The following is a 12,250-nucleotide window of genomic DNA, read 5'->3' on the forward strand; positions in this document are numbered from 1 at the left end:
TCACAGCCAGGGGCCCGCTGCCTCCTCTCTTTCCGTTTATAAACTGTAAGGGAAGACCTGGCCCTGACGGGTGGCATCCTGGCGTTTCATACAGGCAGACAGCAGGTGGCGCAGATGTGGTGCCACCCTCGCTAGGCTGGGCCCCGCACGCCCCCTCTTGGGGGCTGGTGGACTTGCATGGCCCAAGCTTGGCCCAAGAAGAGGCGAAAATGCAGGTCCCTGCGTGAAAACACCTAAGATTTTGGAAAACCCAAGTGCAGGAGAATAAAGGGAAAGGTCGTAAGAGCCAAGCCAGGGCCAAAGGAGCAGGGGAGGACAGGAGCCCGAGAGGATATCCACATAGATGAGGCTTTGTGGACCTGATCAAAGAGGCCTTTCAGCAGAGCATGATCCTGACGGTTTCCACCCCAACCCAACCCAGCCCCCCAACCCTCCCCTCCAGCAGCCACATCTTTACTTCTCAAACCCCCTGGAGCCACAGCACGATCTGAACTCACTGAAGTTTATTATGGCAACTAATTATACAAACATACCAGCAATCTGTCATCCAGTTCCAGAAGCTCGCAAACCAGTAGAGTCCATTAGTGATTTCTCTTTATAAATAACTTACAAGAAGCAAGCACAATTGGCAAGGAATCGACAGCGTACATGTAAATGGAGCATCTCATGGCGAATACCCATTGATGGCATGCAGGCCGGGGCCAGGGGGCAGGCACCAGAAGGTCGAGTTTCCTCGGGGGCCCCCAGCACCCCAGGCCCACTAGATGCTAGGAACTCAAGTAGTGGACATTTCAAGGCACATATGACTTCATATAGCTGATAGCAGCTCCAGAATCTGCCCTTGAGATTGGTTCCCATCTGGAACAACCAAGTTAATGCTTCATTCATCACATCCCTTTGGTCTATTGTCTTTTATTACTGAACACGCTTAAAAGCCCCAGTGTGCTGGGGCTACATGTGGCACGGAGTCACAATTTCTGCCCTTTACATTCCAAAGATGCGAGAGAAGCAAAGAAACGGACTCCGTCCAACAGAGCAATGGTGTCTGAGAAAGCACCGTGTGGGAGGTCCCTGTCTGGGCACCCCCTGCTGTCTGTCTGAGGAGGGGTGCTGGGGTTGGGGCAATAATACTAGGGAGCCAGAGGGAGGAGATGAAGTGGGTGGGGGTGCTGCTGCGATGAGATTCAAGGCACTAAAGGAGTGGATGGATGGGGAGGGAGGGGACCCCAGAAGTCAATGGGCCCCAGAGAAGAGAGGGTGGCTGGGGAGGTGATGGCCTTCCACTCCTAAGTGAGTCCAGGGTGACCACGACCTCCTGGGCCAGTGCTGCTCCCTCCTCCCCAGGCAAGGCAACCCCCACATTCTCCAACCAGTGCCAGGAAGGTCGTGGGTCCACCTTCACAATCCCCAGCTTTCTCGCTGCTCTGGCTCCACTGCCATCGTTCAAACCAGCAACAGAGGACACACTTATCTGACACTGGCCTATCAGAGTTCAGTTATGGCTTTACGGGACTTAAAAATTACTAAGTGTTAAAAAAAAAAAATTACTAAGTGTTTTTCCTAACTGTTCCCTGGCCCTGATCCAACTCCAGCCATGGTGCGTGGGGCAGGCCAACCCTGAAAGGACCAGACAGACACAGAGTTGCATCCCCGGCCCTGAGCATCAGATTGAACGTCCTAAATCCCAGGAGGGAAGGAGGGGGTGAGCAGGGGCTGGACACCAGCCCCCTCGTCACTGAGATAACTGCATTTGGTTCCAGTGTCTGTGAGTGCAGGCACAAGTAGACGCCTACAAACACGTGTAGCTGGTCTCTGACACGGACACCCACAAAGAGCACCCCCCACCTGGAGAGCACCAGAAAAGCTGAAGCCAGTGGCTGAAAAGAAGTGTTTCCTTCCCTGCGGGGGCCGCTAAATCTGTGACTGGCCAGCACATTGCCTGGTTGCCTTTCCAGGCCCACACACTCCCAACCAGGTCCCCCCAAGGCCCCTGTGTCCTGACACAAGTCCACAAGGAGTGCCCAAGTCCGCTTCCAATTTAACCTCGAATCTCAGTGGGAGGCAGACCAAAGGTACAGGTGGAAGTAGAGGACAGCTGAGGGCCAGGACTGTGTTTAGTACCCTGGCCAGGTCGGACCCTGAGGAGGTGGAAAGCCATAGGGAGGGGTGGGCCCTGGGGGGTAAGGGGGCTGAGGGGGGCCTGAGGCCTGGGGCTGGCCTGGGAAGTTCAGGAGCTGAGGCTGCGTTGGGTAGGGAGGTTTTCCTCCTGTCAAGAGGTAGGGGGCCTGTTGAGGATATCCTGGACTGGGAGCCCGGGTCCCTGCCAAGGGGTACCCGGGGCCAGAGGCAGCAGTGGGGGCCATGGGATAGCCTGGCCGGGGTGGGGTCCTCTGTGGGGACCAGGAATAGCCTGTAGCACCCCGGGGTCCCGGGTGGGCTGATGGGTAAGGAGGGCCCAAGGGCCCACTGTAGGAATAGGAAGGCTGGGACACCACAGGGAAGGGGGCCGGTGGGAGCGCACCCTGGGCCGTAGGGCCCACAGGTAGGCCAGGAGACAGGCTGTAGGGCAAAGGGTAGGGAGGCACTACTGATGGTGGTGGGGGTGGCTCTTCGGCCACTGGGGGTGTCACCGGGGGGGCCGGGCAAGGTGGGGGTGGTGGGCGTGGAGAAGGCGCATCACCAGCTGGCTCCTGGGAAGCTCTGGGCCTCCTCATCACATCCTGGAGCTTCTCCACACGCACCCTCCGCAGATGGGACAGCATCCTCATGGAGGAAAAGTTTTCCAGAAATGTCTCCAAGGGCACCTCTCCCTCCAGGAACTTCTCAGCCATGGCCTAGAAGATGTAAGGTCTGGTGACAACAGGGGCCCGTCCGGGATCAAGGCCACCCATGTTCCCTGGGGTGTGGGCCTCCCACCTCAGCCAGCTGCAGCTACTCCCTGTCTTCTCTGCCCTGCCTGGGACTTTCTTCTTAAGGCCCTATCACCGCTGCCATATTCCACCTGCACTGTTCTGTGCTCCTCATGGGGATGGCAGCTCCCGGAGGGTAGGCATTGTGGTGGCCACTGAGTTTCCCCACCCCTGGCATCATGCCAGGCTCACAGTGGCTCCTGCATGTATGTGATGAATAAATGGATGAACACTAGCTACTCGGCTGCCAGCATAAGTGCCCCGGGCTGGGAGGGTCTGGCAGCTTCTTCCACCCAGAGCACGGAGAACTGGAGGGAGCTCATCTGGCCATGGATTGACGAGATGGCCAGAGGGAAATGGAACAGAGAGCCCAGGTGGCCTGGGAGGGGCTGGGGGCCTGACATCGGTCCTCAGGGCCCCCACTGTGCCACCCTTCCACCCAGGTCTGCCAGCAGTCCTCTGACCAAGCCATACCAGCTGCCCACTTCTGCTCCAGCCAGGGAGACAGGGTTCCTGTGACCTGCATCCAAAAGGGTCGCCACCAGGATTGACTGTGTCAATCCCTGCCATTACTAAAGCCCCCGTCCCAACTCTGCAGGCACCCGTGCTCATCCCCAAGGGCTCCTGCTCCAGAGCTTGACACTACCCACGGAAGAGGGGGTGACAATGGCCATTTTACCTCAGACTCCTCTTCAATCTTCATGCCTTCGATCTGCAGAAGGTCTAACAAGGTCTCTGGCTGCAGTGCAGAAGAAAATTTCTCTGGGAGGGAGGGCGGAAAGATCGACATTCTAAACGTGCCTTTCAGATCTGGTGTAAGAGGCTGAGCTCTCGGCAAAGCCCCTCAGAATGTCCTCTGCACGCGCTGAGGCCCAGTTCCGTGTGGCCTGGGGCCGAGCAGGGTCTACTGCAGATCCCTGGGGTCTGCTGTCCAAGCATCAGGCTTCTTCACTTTAGAGACCAGCAAACCCCCACTTTACAGATGGCAGGTCCCGGGACACAGAGAGCCCCGACCAGCTCTGTAAAGTGTAGAAGCTGAGCTGGCAGTGTTGTTGGCAACGGCCCAGGGTGCAGACTCTCTGGGTTCAAATCCCAAATTTAGCCAACAGAAGCCTGGCCATGTTCCTGATGCTCTCGGAGCCTCATTTTCCTTATCTCTGAAACAACACCGTTACCTACTTTTCCAGGCTGTGGTGAGAAAATATATGTAAAGCACTTAGCACAGGGCCAGGCACATGGTCACCCTCACTGTGGGCCCTTTCCAGCCCTGGGGAAGGGAAAGGGAACCTGTTCTCCTGCACTATTCCAGGAGGTCTCCCCGGTCCAACCTTGAACGGGGACTCCGAGTTACCCTAGGAGCCCCCAGAGCCTACCCCAAGACCACCCCTACCCAGCTTGGCCTTCTGCTCCTGGCACCGCTCCACGAGCTTGCGGAGCTCCTGGTACTTGTCTGAGAGGTTTGAGCGGCTGATCTCCAGGGGACCCTGGAACTCCAGATTCCGCTCCGCCAGGCTCCGGTTGGTGGCCAGTGCCATCTCCCGTTCCAGCTGTAGGTCCTGGACCTGAAAGAACAGGATACTGACCGTTAAGACCTGTCACCACTAAAAAAAATTTTTTAAAAATTAAAAAAAAAAAAAACCTGTCACCACCACCACCACCACCACCACTCAGCTTGCAGCAGGCTGCACCAGAGGCTTCTGGGACTCAGGGCTCACAGTGTGGGAAGAGGGTAATACCCCCCAACTAGGGTCAGATGGACCCTGGGCCAAACACTCTGACCCAGGCACCCCAGGGAATTGCTAAGCCCTGAGGAGAATTCTCGTGGGTAACACACTGAAGGCCAGCATTGCCCGAGGCCACGTGAGGAGCAGGCGGGCTCCAGCAAGCAGGTGGGCCAATTAATAGGAAGCAGTCAGCTTTCTAGGAGGGAAGGGACCAAAATCCCAGGCTACTTATTCCCAAGACTCTGAGGCGAGAGGCCTACTCTGAGGTACACTAAGGTGGCCCAAGCCAGACCACAGGCTGGACGTGCATGAGGCCTCAGAACAGTTGCTCTGAGGGGTGAGGTAGGCAGGGCCAGACTACGACACTGATCCAGGAGACGCCTGTCCTTGCTTCCTAGGCCATACGTAGGTCCTGTGGAGAAACTGTGCAGATGAGCTAACAGAGCAACCCCGACCCCAAGAACTAGAGGGGAGTCTCATAGCCAGCAGAAGACCCCCACCGACACAAGCCACCTGAGGCCCTCCTGCCAACCTTTGCCCCTGGAGGTGCCCCCTGGAAAGCACGTCCCCAAGCCAAGTGGCGCTTTCCCCTTAGCCAGGTGAGCCAGCCATCACCAGTGAGGCAACCACCACAGGAACCCTTCCCAGACCTGCTACGACCTGAAGCTCCATCCCTGTGCCAGGGAGTCCTCTTTACCAAGGGGGGTAGACAGTCAGACCTAGCACCCCTGAGACAGTGGCAATATAGCAAAGGCACTGTGTGGCATGAGAAGAGAGCACTCAGCACCCAGTGGAGGACTCAAGGTACAGATCAGAGAGAGCAGCTCCCACGTGGGAGCCACCATGGTCAGCACTTTGAGGAACCGCCCGGCTCATCCCCTACGAGGCCAGGGCTATCCCGGAAGACGGGGCTCCAGGGAAGCCAACCCTCCTGCTGATCCCCAGCCAGGGGTCTTGAGCTCTGAGCCCTGGGGCAGGCCTGAAGCCGACTCTGCATACTCCAGACAGGAGAGGGCGATGCCCTACCTACCTACCCTCCACAGTGCAACTGCTGGGGCCCAGGGATCATGGGGCCACGCTATGGTCTTTCCAGTCTCCCCACAACAGCAAGCTGCCCCCACATCTGGACTGTCTGGTTTGCTGCCACAAACACCCTTTTGAGCCACTGGGCAGCTCCACAGTGGGAGGCCTGAAGCTCTCCACTCAGCTGCTCCTCAGGGGGCCCCACTGGCCCTCATGTGTGTCCAATGCCTTCTCCCTGGGTCTTAACCAATAAATCTAATCTGTGTCATTCTGCCCTACACCTTGTCCTACACTTTTCTTTTTTTTAAAGATTTTAAAATTTTATTTGCAAGAGAGAACATGAACAGGGGGGAGAGGGGCCTGATCCCAGGACCCTGAGATCATGACCTGAGCCAAAGGCAGATGCTTCACCGACTGAGCCACCTAGGCGCCCCTGTCCTACACATTTCTGCCTGTTCTCCCACGGCCTCCCCCAAATCTATGAAGCCCTCCACCAGTCGTTTAGAAGAGGTCAATAAGACAGTCCTCACACCCTGCCCAAAAGAGCTCACCAGCCTGCCTCGACCCCCCATTCACTGCCCTCTGTGGAGAGAGGCCCCCTACTAGCTAGTTCTTTTTTCTCCAAGCAACTTCCACATCCCAAACTGAACCAGCTCCTGTCTCTCTGCACAACCACGCGGCAACGAGGATGTATCAAATTATTTTTACAGACCATGGTGGAAACCTAGGCCAAGGGGTTTTGCAAATCTAAGTAGCTTGCCCTACTTTGCTTCCCCTTAATCTCAAAAGTATTTTTCCCCTCAGAGAACTCAAATCAATTGGTCAGGCTGGCCACACACCACAAAATTCGAGTTGAAGACCCCAGAGGCTGTCTATGCTTATATTTTCCACAATCCTGCGCTTCAGCAGAGAGTCTACCAGCTTGCTCAGTTTGAAAGTCAATTAATTACACTTAGATGAAAGCTCACCTCTGCCAAGTTTCACGCACTTGAGAGCAGGCCTTGGAATTCCTAGAGCACCGTGCTCACGACAAAGTCAAGAAACACTCGGTGCTAAATCCATGACAGAGGAGGAAGGAGAGGAGACCTGCACAGTGTCTGGCACTGTGTCAAGTGAGCTAGACCCTGGCCAAGTCACGGCCTAGCTGACCACGGAGATGGGCTTGGGGCTTAACCAACATAGGCTTTGCTTCTGGTCCTCACCAAGTGAGGCTCAAGGCAGCAGGATGTGCCACACTGAGTCCCCCTACTTGTCCTCACACACTGCCCCTACCCCATCTCCCTCACCACCACCAAGCAAAGATTGCTCATTTGGGTAGAGGGGCAGGTAGGGGCAGCTAGAATACAAGCAAAGAAGGGGCAAGGGAACCGGCCCCCTTACAAAAAGCAGGGAGAAGCAGCAAGGGGGGGCTTCCCTGTTGCTGAGCACATATTGTGAATCCCCAGCAGAGACACACCATGCCTGTTCATCAGCAAAAATAAAAATATATTCCAAATACTCATCAAATGAACTTGGCATTGCTTGTACTTGTGTCTCTCCCCAGCATTAGGGAGGTAGCTTTAGCAGGAGTAGCTTCCAGAGCAGTGGCCAGGCTGCAGCCATGCAAGGCACGACTGCGGGAATACCCAGCTCTGGGCCACATGCAGTCGCCTGACCTCGCAGGGGAGTCACAGGTTCCAGAAGATGGGAAGGTAGGAAATGCCTTTGTAAGGGGTAAAAGCTTTCTAAGTTATGGTTGTTTTATTCCCACAGGGACTGTGATGAGCTGAGATGGTTAGGTACCAGTCATTACAGGAAATGGGATCAAACAGGTGATGAGCCCAGGCCCCAGCCCAAGAATGGCTCTTCCCAGAGATGCAGGGCTAGACAAGGCCCCTGGGGAGAGGCAGCCACAAGATGGTACCAGTCCTTTTAGAAACCACCTCCAGATCCAGGCTGGAACCACAATGTGGGGACTCACATGGGGGCCCTGGATGCCCCAGCACTGCCCCTAAGGAACCGGACTCAGATATCAGGGGCTCCTCTGGCTTGGTCCCAACCAGGGTGAAGGCCAGAGAAGAGGGAGAAGAGTTGTGGCCCCAACTCCCACCAAGCCAGTATCCCAAAGTATGGCCTCAGTTCCACCTGCTGGCCTTCCTTGGGACCTGGGATGGCCTTGCTCTACCTCGGGGGCCTCCTGGGCCAGCCGGTCAATGGCCTCTGGGTCATTTTGCATCTCCTCCAGCTCCTCCAAGGTCTTGTCTTTCAGGGTCTCCATCTTCCCTGTGAACACAAAACAAAGGGAAAGACAAACTGCAGTTTCCCCATGATGCTTCCGCTCTGCAGGAAGGCAAGGGTCACCTGCCAAGCACAGTCCGGCCACCCTGCCATGCACTGTCCCCAGAGAGACTGGGGAGACATTCCTCCCACCAAACCATGAGTGGCAGGAAAGCCCTTGGCAACCAGCGACAAAACCACGACTCCTGGCAGTGCTAGATAAAGCTGTCCAAGGAGCGCACAGGAAAAGACAGGAGGAGAAGCCAGGCAACTGTGGACAGAAATTAAGTTTGGCCCAAGGCGCCTATAAGCCCTGATGCCAGCATGCCCTCTGTCTAAACCAGAAATACACCCGAACCTTCACACGCAGCAGCTCTGCAGCTTCAACATCACAGGCTCAAGGGCACTGCTGCTTGTTATACTAGTGCATTGACCACCTCGGGGTGCCCCAAGTACGCTCTGCAACGGCAGTCCTCTCCGCGTGCCACAGAAACGGACTGTGATAGGCAGGTTCTCCTTGGAGAACAACAAAAAATCATCAAATTGGCCCCTGATACACTCAGAGAGCAAAGAAAACCAAAGGACCCAAATAGAACAGCTTCTTTGACACAGGCCCTGGTGTTAGTGGCCCTCCCTCTCTGTCACTCTGCCAAGGGGGACAGCGACTGTCTGTGTAACAGAGGGGTGACAGCCAAGCCCTGGCAGTGAGCCCTGGCGACAAAGAGAAGGAAGTAGACACAACCAGACCGCTCTTCCTTTCTACGGACAGGATCCTGTTAGCTTTTTTCTTTCTTTCTCTCTTTCTTTCTTTTTTTAAAAGATTTTATTTATTTGAGAGAGAGAGAGAGGGAGAGAATAAGCAGGGGTGAGAGGGAGAAGCAGGCTCCTCACTGAGCAGGAAGCCTGACTCAGGGCTCAATCCCAAGGACCCCAGGATTATGACCTGAGCCAAAGGCAGACGCTTAACCAACTGAGCTCCCCAGTTACTCCTGATGTGCATCCTACAGCCTTGATGTTGGTTTTTCTCATTACAAAAATGATGTTTGTTTTCAGAAGGTTCTAGATTCCAAAGAGGCGGAGACCTGGAGGCTGCCTTCCTCCTGGGTGCCAGTGCTCAGCCTGCATGAGCCCACACTGGCCGGTGGTCTGAGGAGGTGCTCTGGAATCAAGGACCAATGCTACACCTGTGTGGCCAGAAGTGACCTCCAGGTCCTAGCTTCCTTGTCTGTGACAGAAGGGAATGGTCTCCCCTAAGTCATTGGAAAGATGAAAGGAGAAACTAAGAAGCAGTGACAGCCTCTCATTTGCCAGGAAAGTGCAGGTTTACTCCTCACGTGCTGGTACAGTTGTTAATGGTACCCATTTCTGGGGCTCAAGCGTGCCCTAGTTTCAACAAATTATAGGGTCACCCTACTGAGGAAAAGCTAACCCAAGAGAGTCATCACCACCGTTTCCTGATCTCCTGAGGGTTGAATGTGGTCCCCAGCCTCTAAGGCAAGGAATGCCAAGCTTCGGTTCGCAATGGAACCCAAGGGGAAGTCCTCTATAAATGCGGGTGTCCCACAGTGAGAATGGGGAAAATTAACAAGGCAGTAAACAACAAATGTTGGAGAGGATGCGGAGAAAAGGGAACCCTCTAACACTGTTGGTGGGAATGTGAACTGGTGCAGCCACTCTGGAAAACCGTGTGGAGGTTCCTCAAAGAGTTAAAAATAGACCTGCCCTACGACCCAGCAATTGCACTGCTGGGGATTTACCCCAAAGATACAGATGCAGGGAAACACTGGGACACCTGCACCCCGATGTTTCTAGCAGTAATGTCCACAATAGCCAAACTGTGGAAGGAGCCTCGGTGCCCATCGAAAGATGAATGGATCAAGAAGATGTGGTCTATGTATACAATGGAATATTCCTCAGCCATTAGAAATGACAAATACCCACCATTTGCTTCGACGTGGATGGAACTGGAGGGTACTATGCTGAGTGAAGTAAGTCAACCGGAGAAGGACAAGCATTATATGGTCTCATTCATTTGGGGAATATAAAAAAAATAGTGAAAGGGAATAAAGGGGAAAGGAGAAAAAATGAGTGGGAAATATCTGAAAGGGAGACAGAACATAAAGACTCCTAACTCTGGGAAACGAACTAGGGGTGGTGGAAGAGGAGGAGGGCAGGGGGTGGGGGTGACTGGGTGATGGGCACTGAGAGGGGCACTTGATGGGATGAGCACTGGGTGTTATTCTATATGTTGGCAAATTGAACACCAATAAAAAATAAATTTATTAAAAAAAAAAATGCAGGTGTCCCAGCCTACACTAGAGTCCTGTCACCAGGCCAGGGCAGGGTCCAGAAATCCAGAATCTCTCCTAGAGATGCTGATACAGCTGGTCCAAGGCCAGGTTCTAGAAAGACAACAGCTCCTGGCTAGTGGTGTGACAGTGGAGACCACTGGCCACTGCAGCATGTGTTTTTGCATATGTGGTCTCTCCTGATCCTGGGGGGGGGGGGGGCAGGGGCAGGGAGGGCAACTATCCCTTTATGGGTGGGGAATCAGAGAGGTCAGTAACTGGCAGAGTAAAAATTCAAAACCCCCTTCTGTCCCCATCTTACTTGGCTGCTTCCAAAACCCTTGGCCTGAAAGCCAAAGCAGGAGGACAGCAGGCTGCACAGGCCCCAGGACAGAGTGGAATTTGGCACACGCTGCTACCATCCTGCAACCCAACCCAACCCTCTCCCAGGAACAGGACCGGCTGGTGAACAGACGAGCGGAGCCAACATTTTTGTTTTTGTTTTTGTTTTTTTTAAAGATTTATTTATTTTTTCATGAGAGACACAGAGAGAGACAGAGACACAGGCAGAAGAAGCAGGCTCCCCGCCAAGAGCCCGATGTGGGACTCAATCCCAGATCCCAAGATCATGCCCTGAGCCTAATGCAGACAGACGCTCAACCACTAAGCCACCCAGGATTCCAGAGCCAACGTTCTAAAGACAGACCTAGTCTGAGTCCCAGCCCCGTCGCTTCCCAGCAGAGGGACCTCAGACAACCCGATCCTCCTTGCGCCTCAGGTTCTCCATCAGCAAAATGGGTTGGTGTAACATTCAACGAGGTAAGGCGGACATGGTGCCGGCTTAGAACAAATGTTGGCGAAGACTCCAACACCACAGAAATGACTAGTTACTGTGTGGCCAGTGTGTGGCCCAGATCCCACTGAGAACTCCCTGGGCCTTCACACCGGCAGTGCCAGGCCCCGCTCCAGCACACAACAGGGTGTTTGCCAGGGTCCCTTGGTTGGGGCTGAGCCCTGAGGGCGCCGGGCCAAAGGAAGCTCCAGCACAGGTAGCTGGCTGACCACACACCCCGGCAAGGTCAGCAGGGTGTCTGGGGAGGCCTAGGCGGGTGTGCTCCCCCGGACACATGGGGCTTGCCAGGCACCTACTGGGAGAGCTCTGGGCAGGGCAACTCTCCCTCAGCCACTTCCCTCAGCGGGTATCCCACTCCGTGCTTGGTAAGTACCACGCGAGGCAGCATGGCCTCGGGTGGCAGATCACAACACACATTTTGGTCTCAGGACACCTTTCACCCCTAATGTTAGCGAGAAACCCAAAGAGGTTTCCCTTCTGTGGATCTTGCATATGTAGATATTAAAAGTGAGAAAAAAAATTAATTTATTTCTGAATGTTCATAGTAGCTTTTATTGGAATAGCCAGGAAGTAGAAACTACCTAAATGATCTCCCAAGAGCAAAAAGCCGGACAGTGTGTGCTATATAGCTCCACTAATAAGTGTGGCTCTCCAGTGAGAAGGAACAAATGGATGTCGACAACATGAATAGATCTTAAGGGAATTTTTCTGAGTGAAAAGTCATTTATAGAACATTCTGCTTATATAACATGATTTTTATATAACCTTAAGAAGAGAAGGGTGTCAAGACAGAAAACATGCTCACGGTTACCAGGGGGAGACATTTTTAAAATACGAGAGTACACAAGTACCATGCCATTAGCCACCAGGACGATGTGATCGTGTGCTGTGTACCCTCTGAGAACCCCACTTTATACTCTTGCAAGAAATGCAGTAAAAAGGAAACAATGTCTTAGATCATGAGAATCATTCTTACCTCACAGGCAGCCTGAAAGGGTCACAAAGACCCCCCCCCCCATCCAGGGGTCCAGGGAACACAGTTTGAGAACCACTGGCCTCACGGTTAAGAGAATGGACTCTGTAGCCAGGCTGCCTGGGTTTGAATCCCTCCCTGCCCTGCTGTTTCTTCTCTCTGTGGCCCAGTACTTCCATCTGTTAGGATGACCCTGCCCGGAACTAGACGAGCAAGAGCACCAC

General features: G+C 54.2%; 1 protein-coding gene across 7 annotated transcripts in view; it reads right to left on the reverse strand.

The window, feature by feature from the left end:
- Nucleotides 1-488: 488 nt before the first annotated feature.
- VPS37C (VPS37C subunit of ESCRT-I) overlaps nt 489-12,250 on the reverse strand; it is a 29,863-nt gene continuing 18,101 nt past the window's right edge. For 4 of the 7 annotated variants that reach the window (XM_025987376.2, XM_025987375.2, XM_072758190.1 and 1 more), the window contains exons 2-5: nt 7,821-7,918; nt 4,300-4,471; nt 3,589-3,671; nt 489-2,834 (exon numbers count right to left, since the gene is read on the reverse strand). In XM_025987376.2, the coding sequence (XP_025843161.1) occupies nt 2,115-2,834; nt 3,589-3,671; nt 4,300-4,471; nt 7,821-7,913 (1,068 nt within the window). In that variant the 5' untranslated portion in view covers nt 7,914-7,918 and the 3' untranslated portion in view covers nt 489-2,114. Of the gene's footprint in view, nt 2,835-3,588; nt 3,672-4,299; nt 4,472-7,780; nt 7,919-8,270; nt 8,509-12,250 lie in introns of those variants that run through there. The other 3 variants (XM_072758192.1, XM_072758191.1, XM_025987377.2) reach the window with 2 other exon arrangements.

This window comes from Vulpes vulpes, chromosome 5, assembly GCF_048418805.1.
Source record: "Vulpes vulpes isolate BD-2025 chromosome 5, VulVul3, whole genome shotgun sequence".
Lineage (NCBI taxonomy): Eukaryota > Metazoa > Chordata > Mammalia > Carnivora > Canidae > Vulpes > Vulpes vulpes.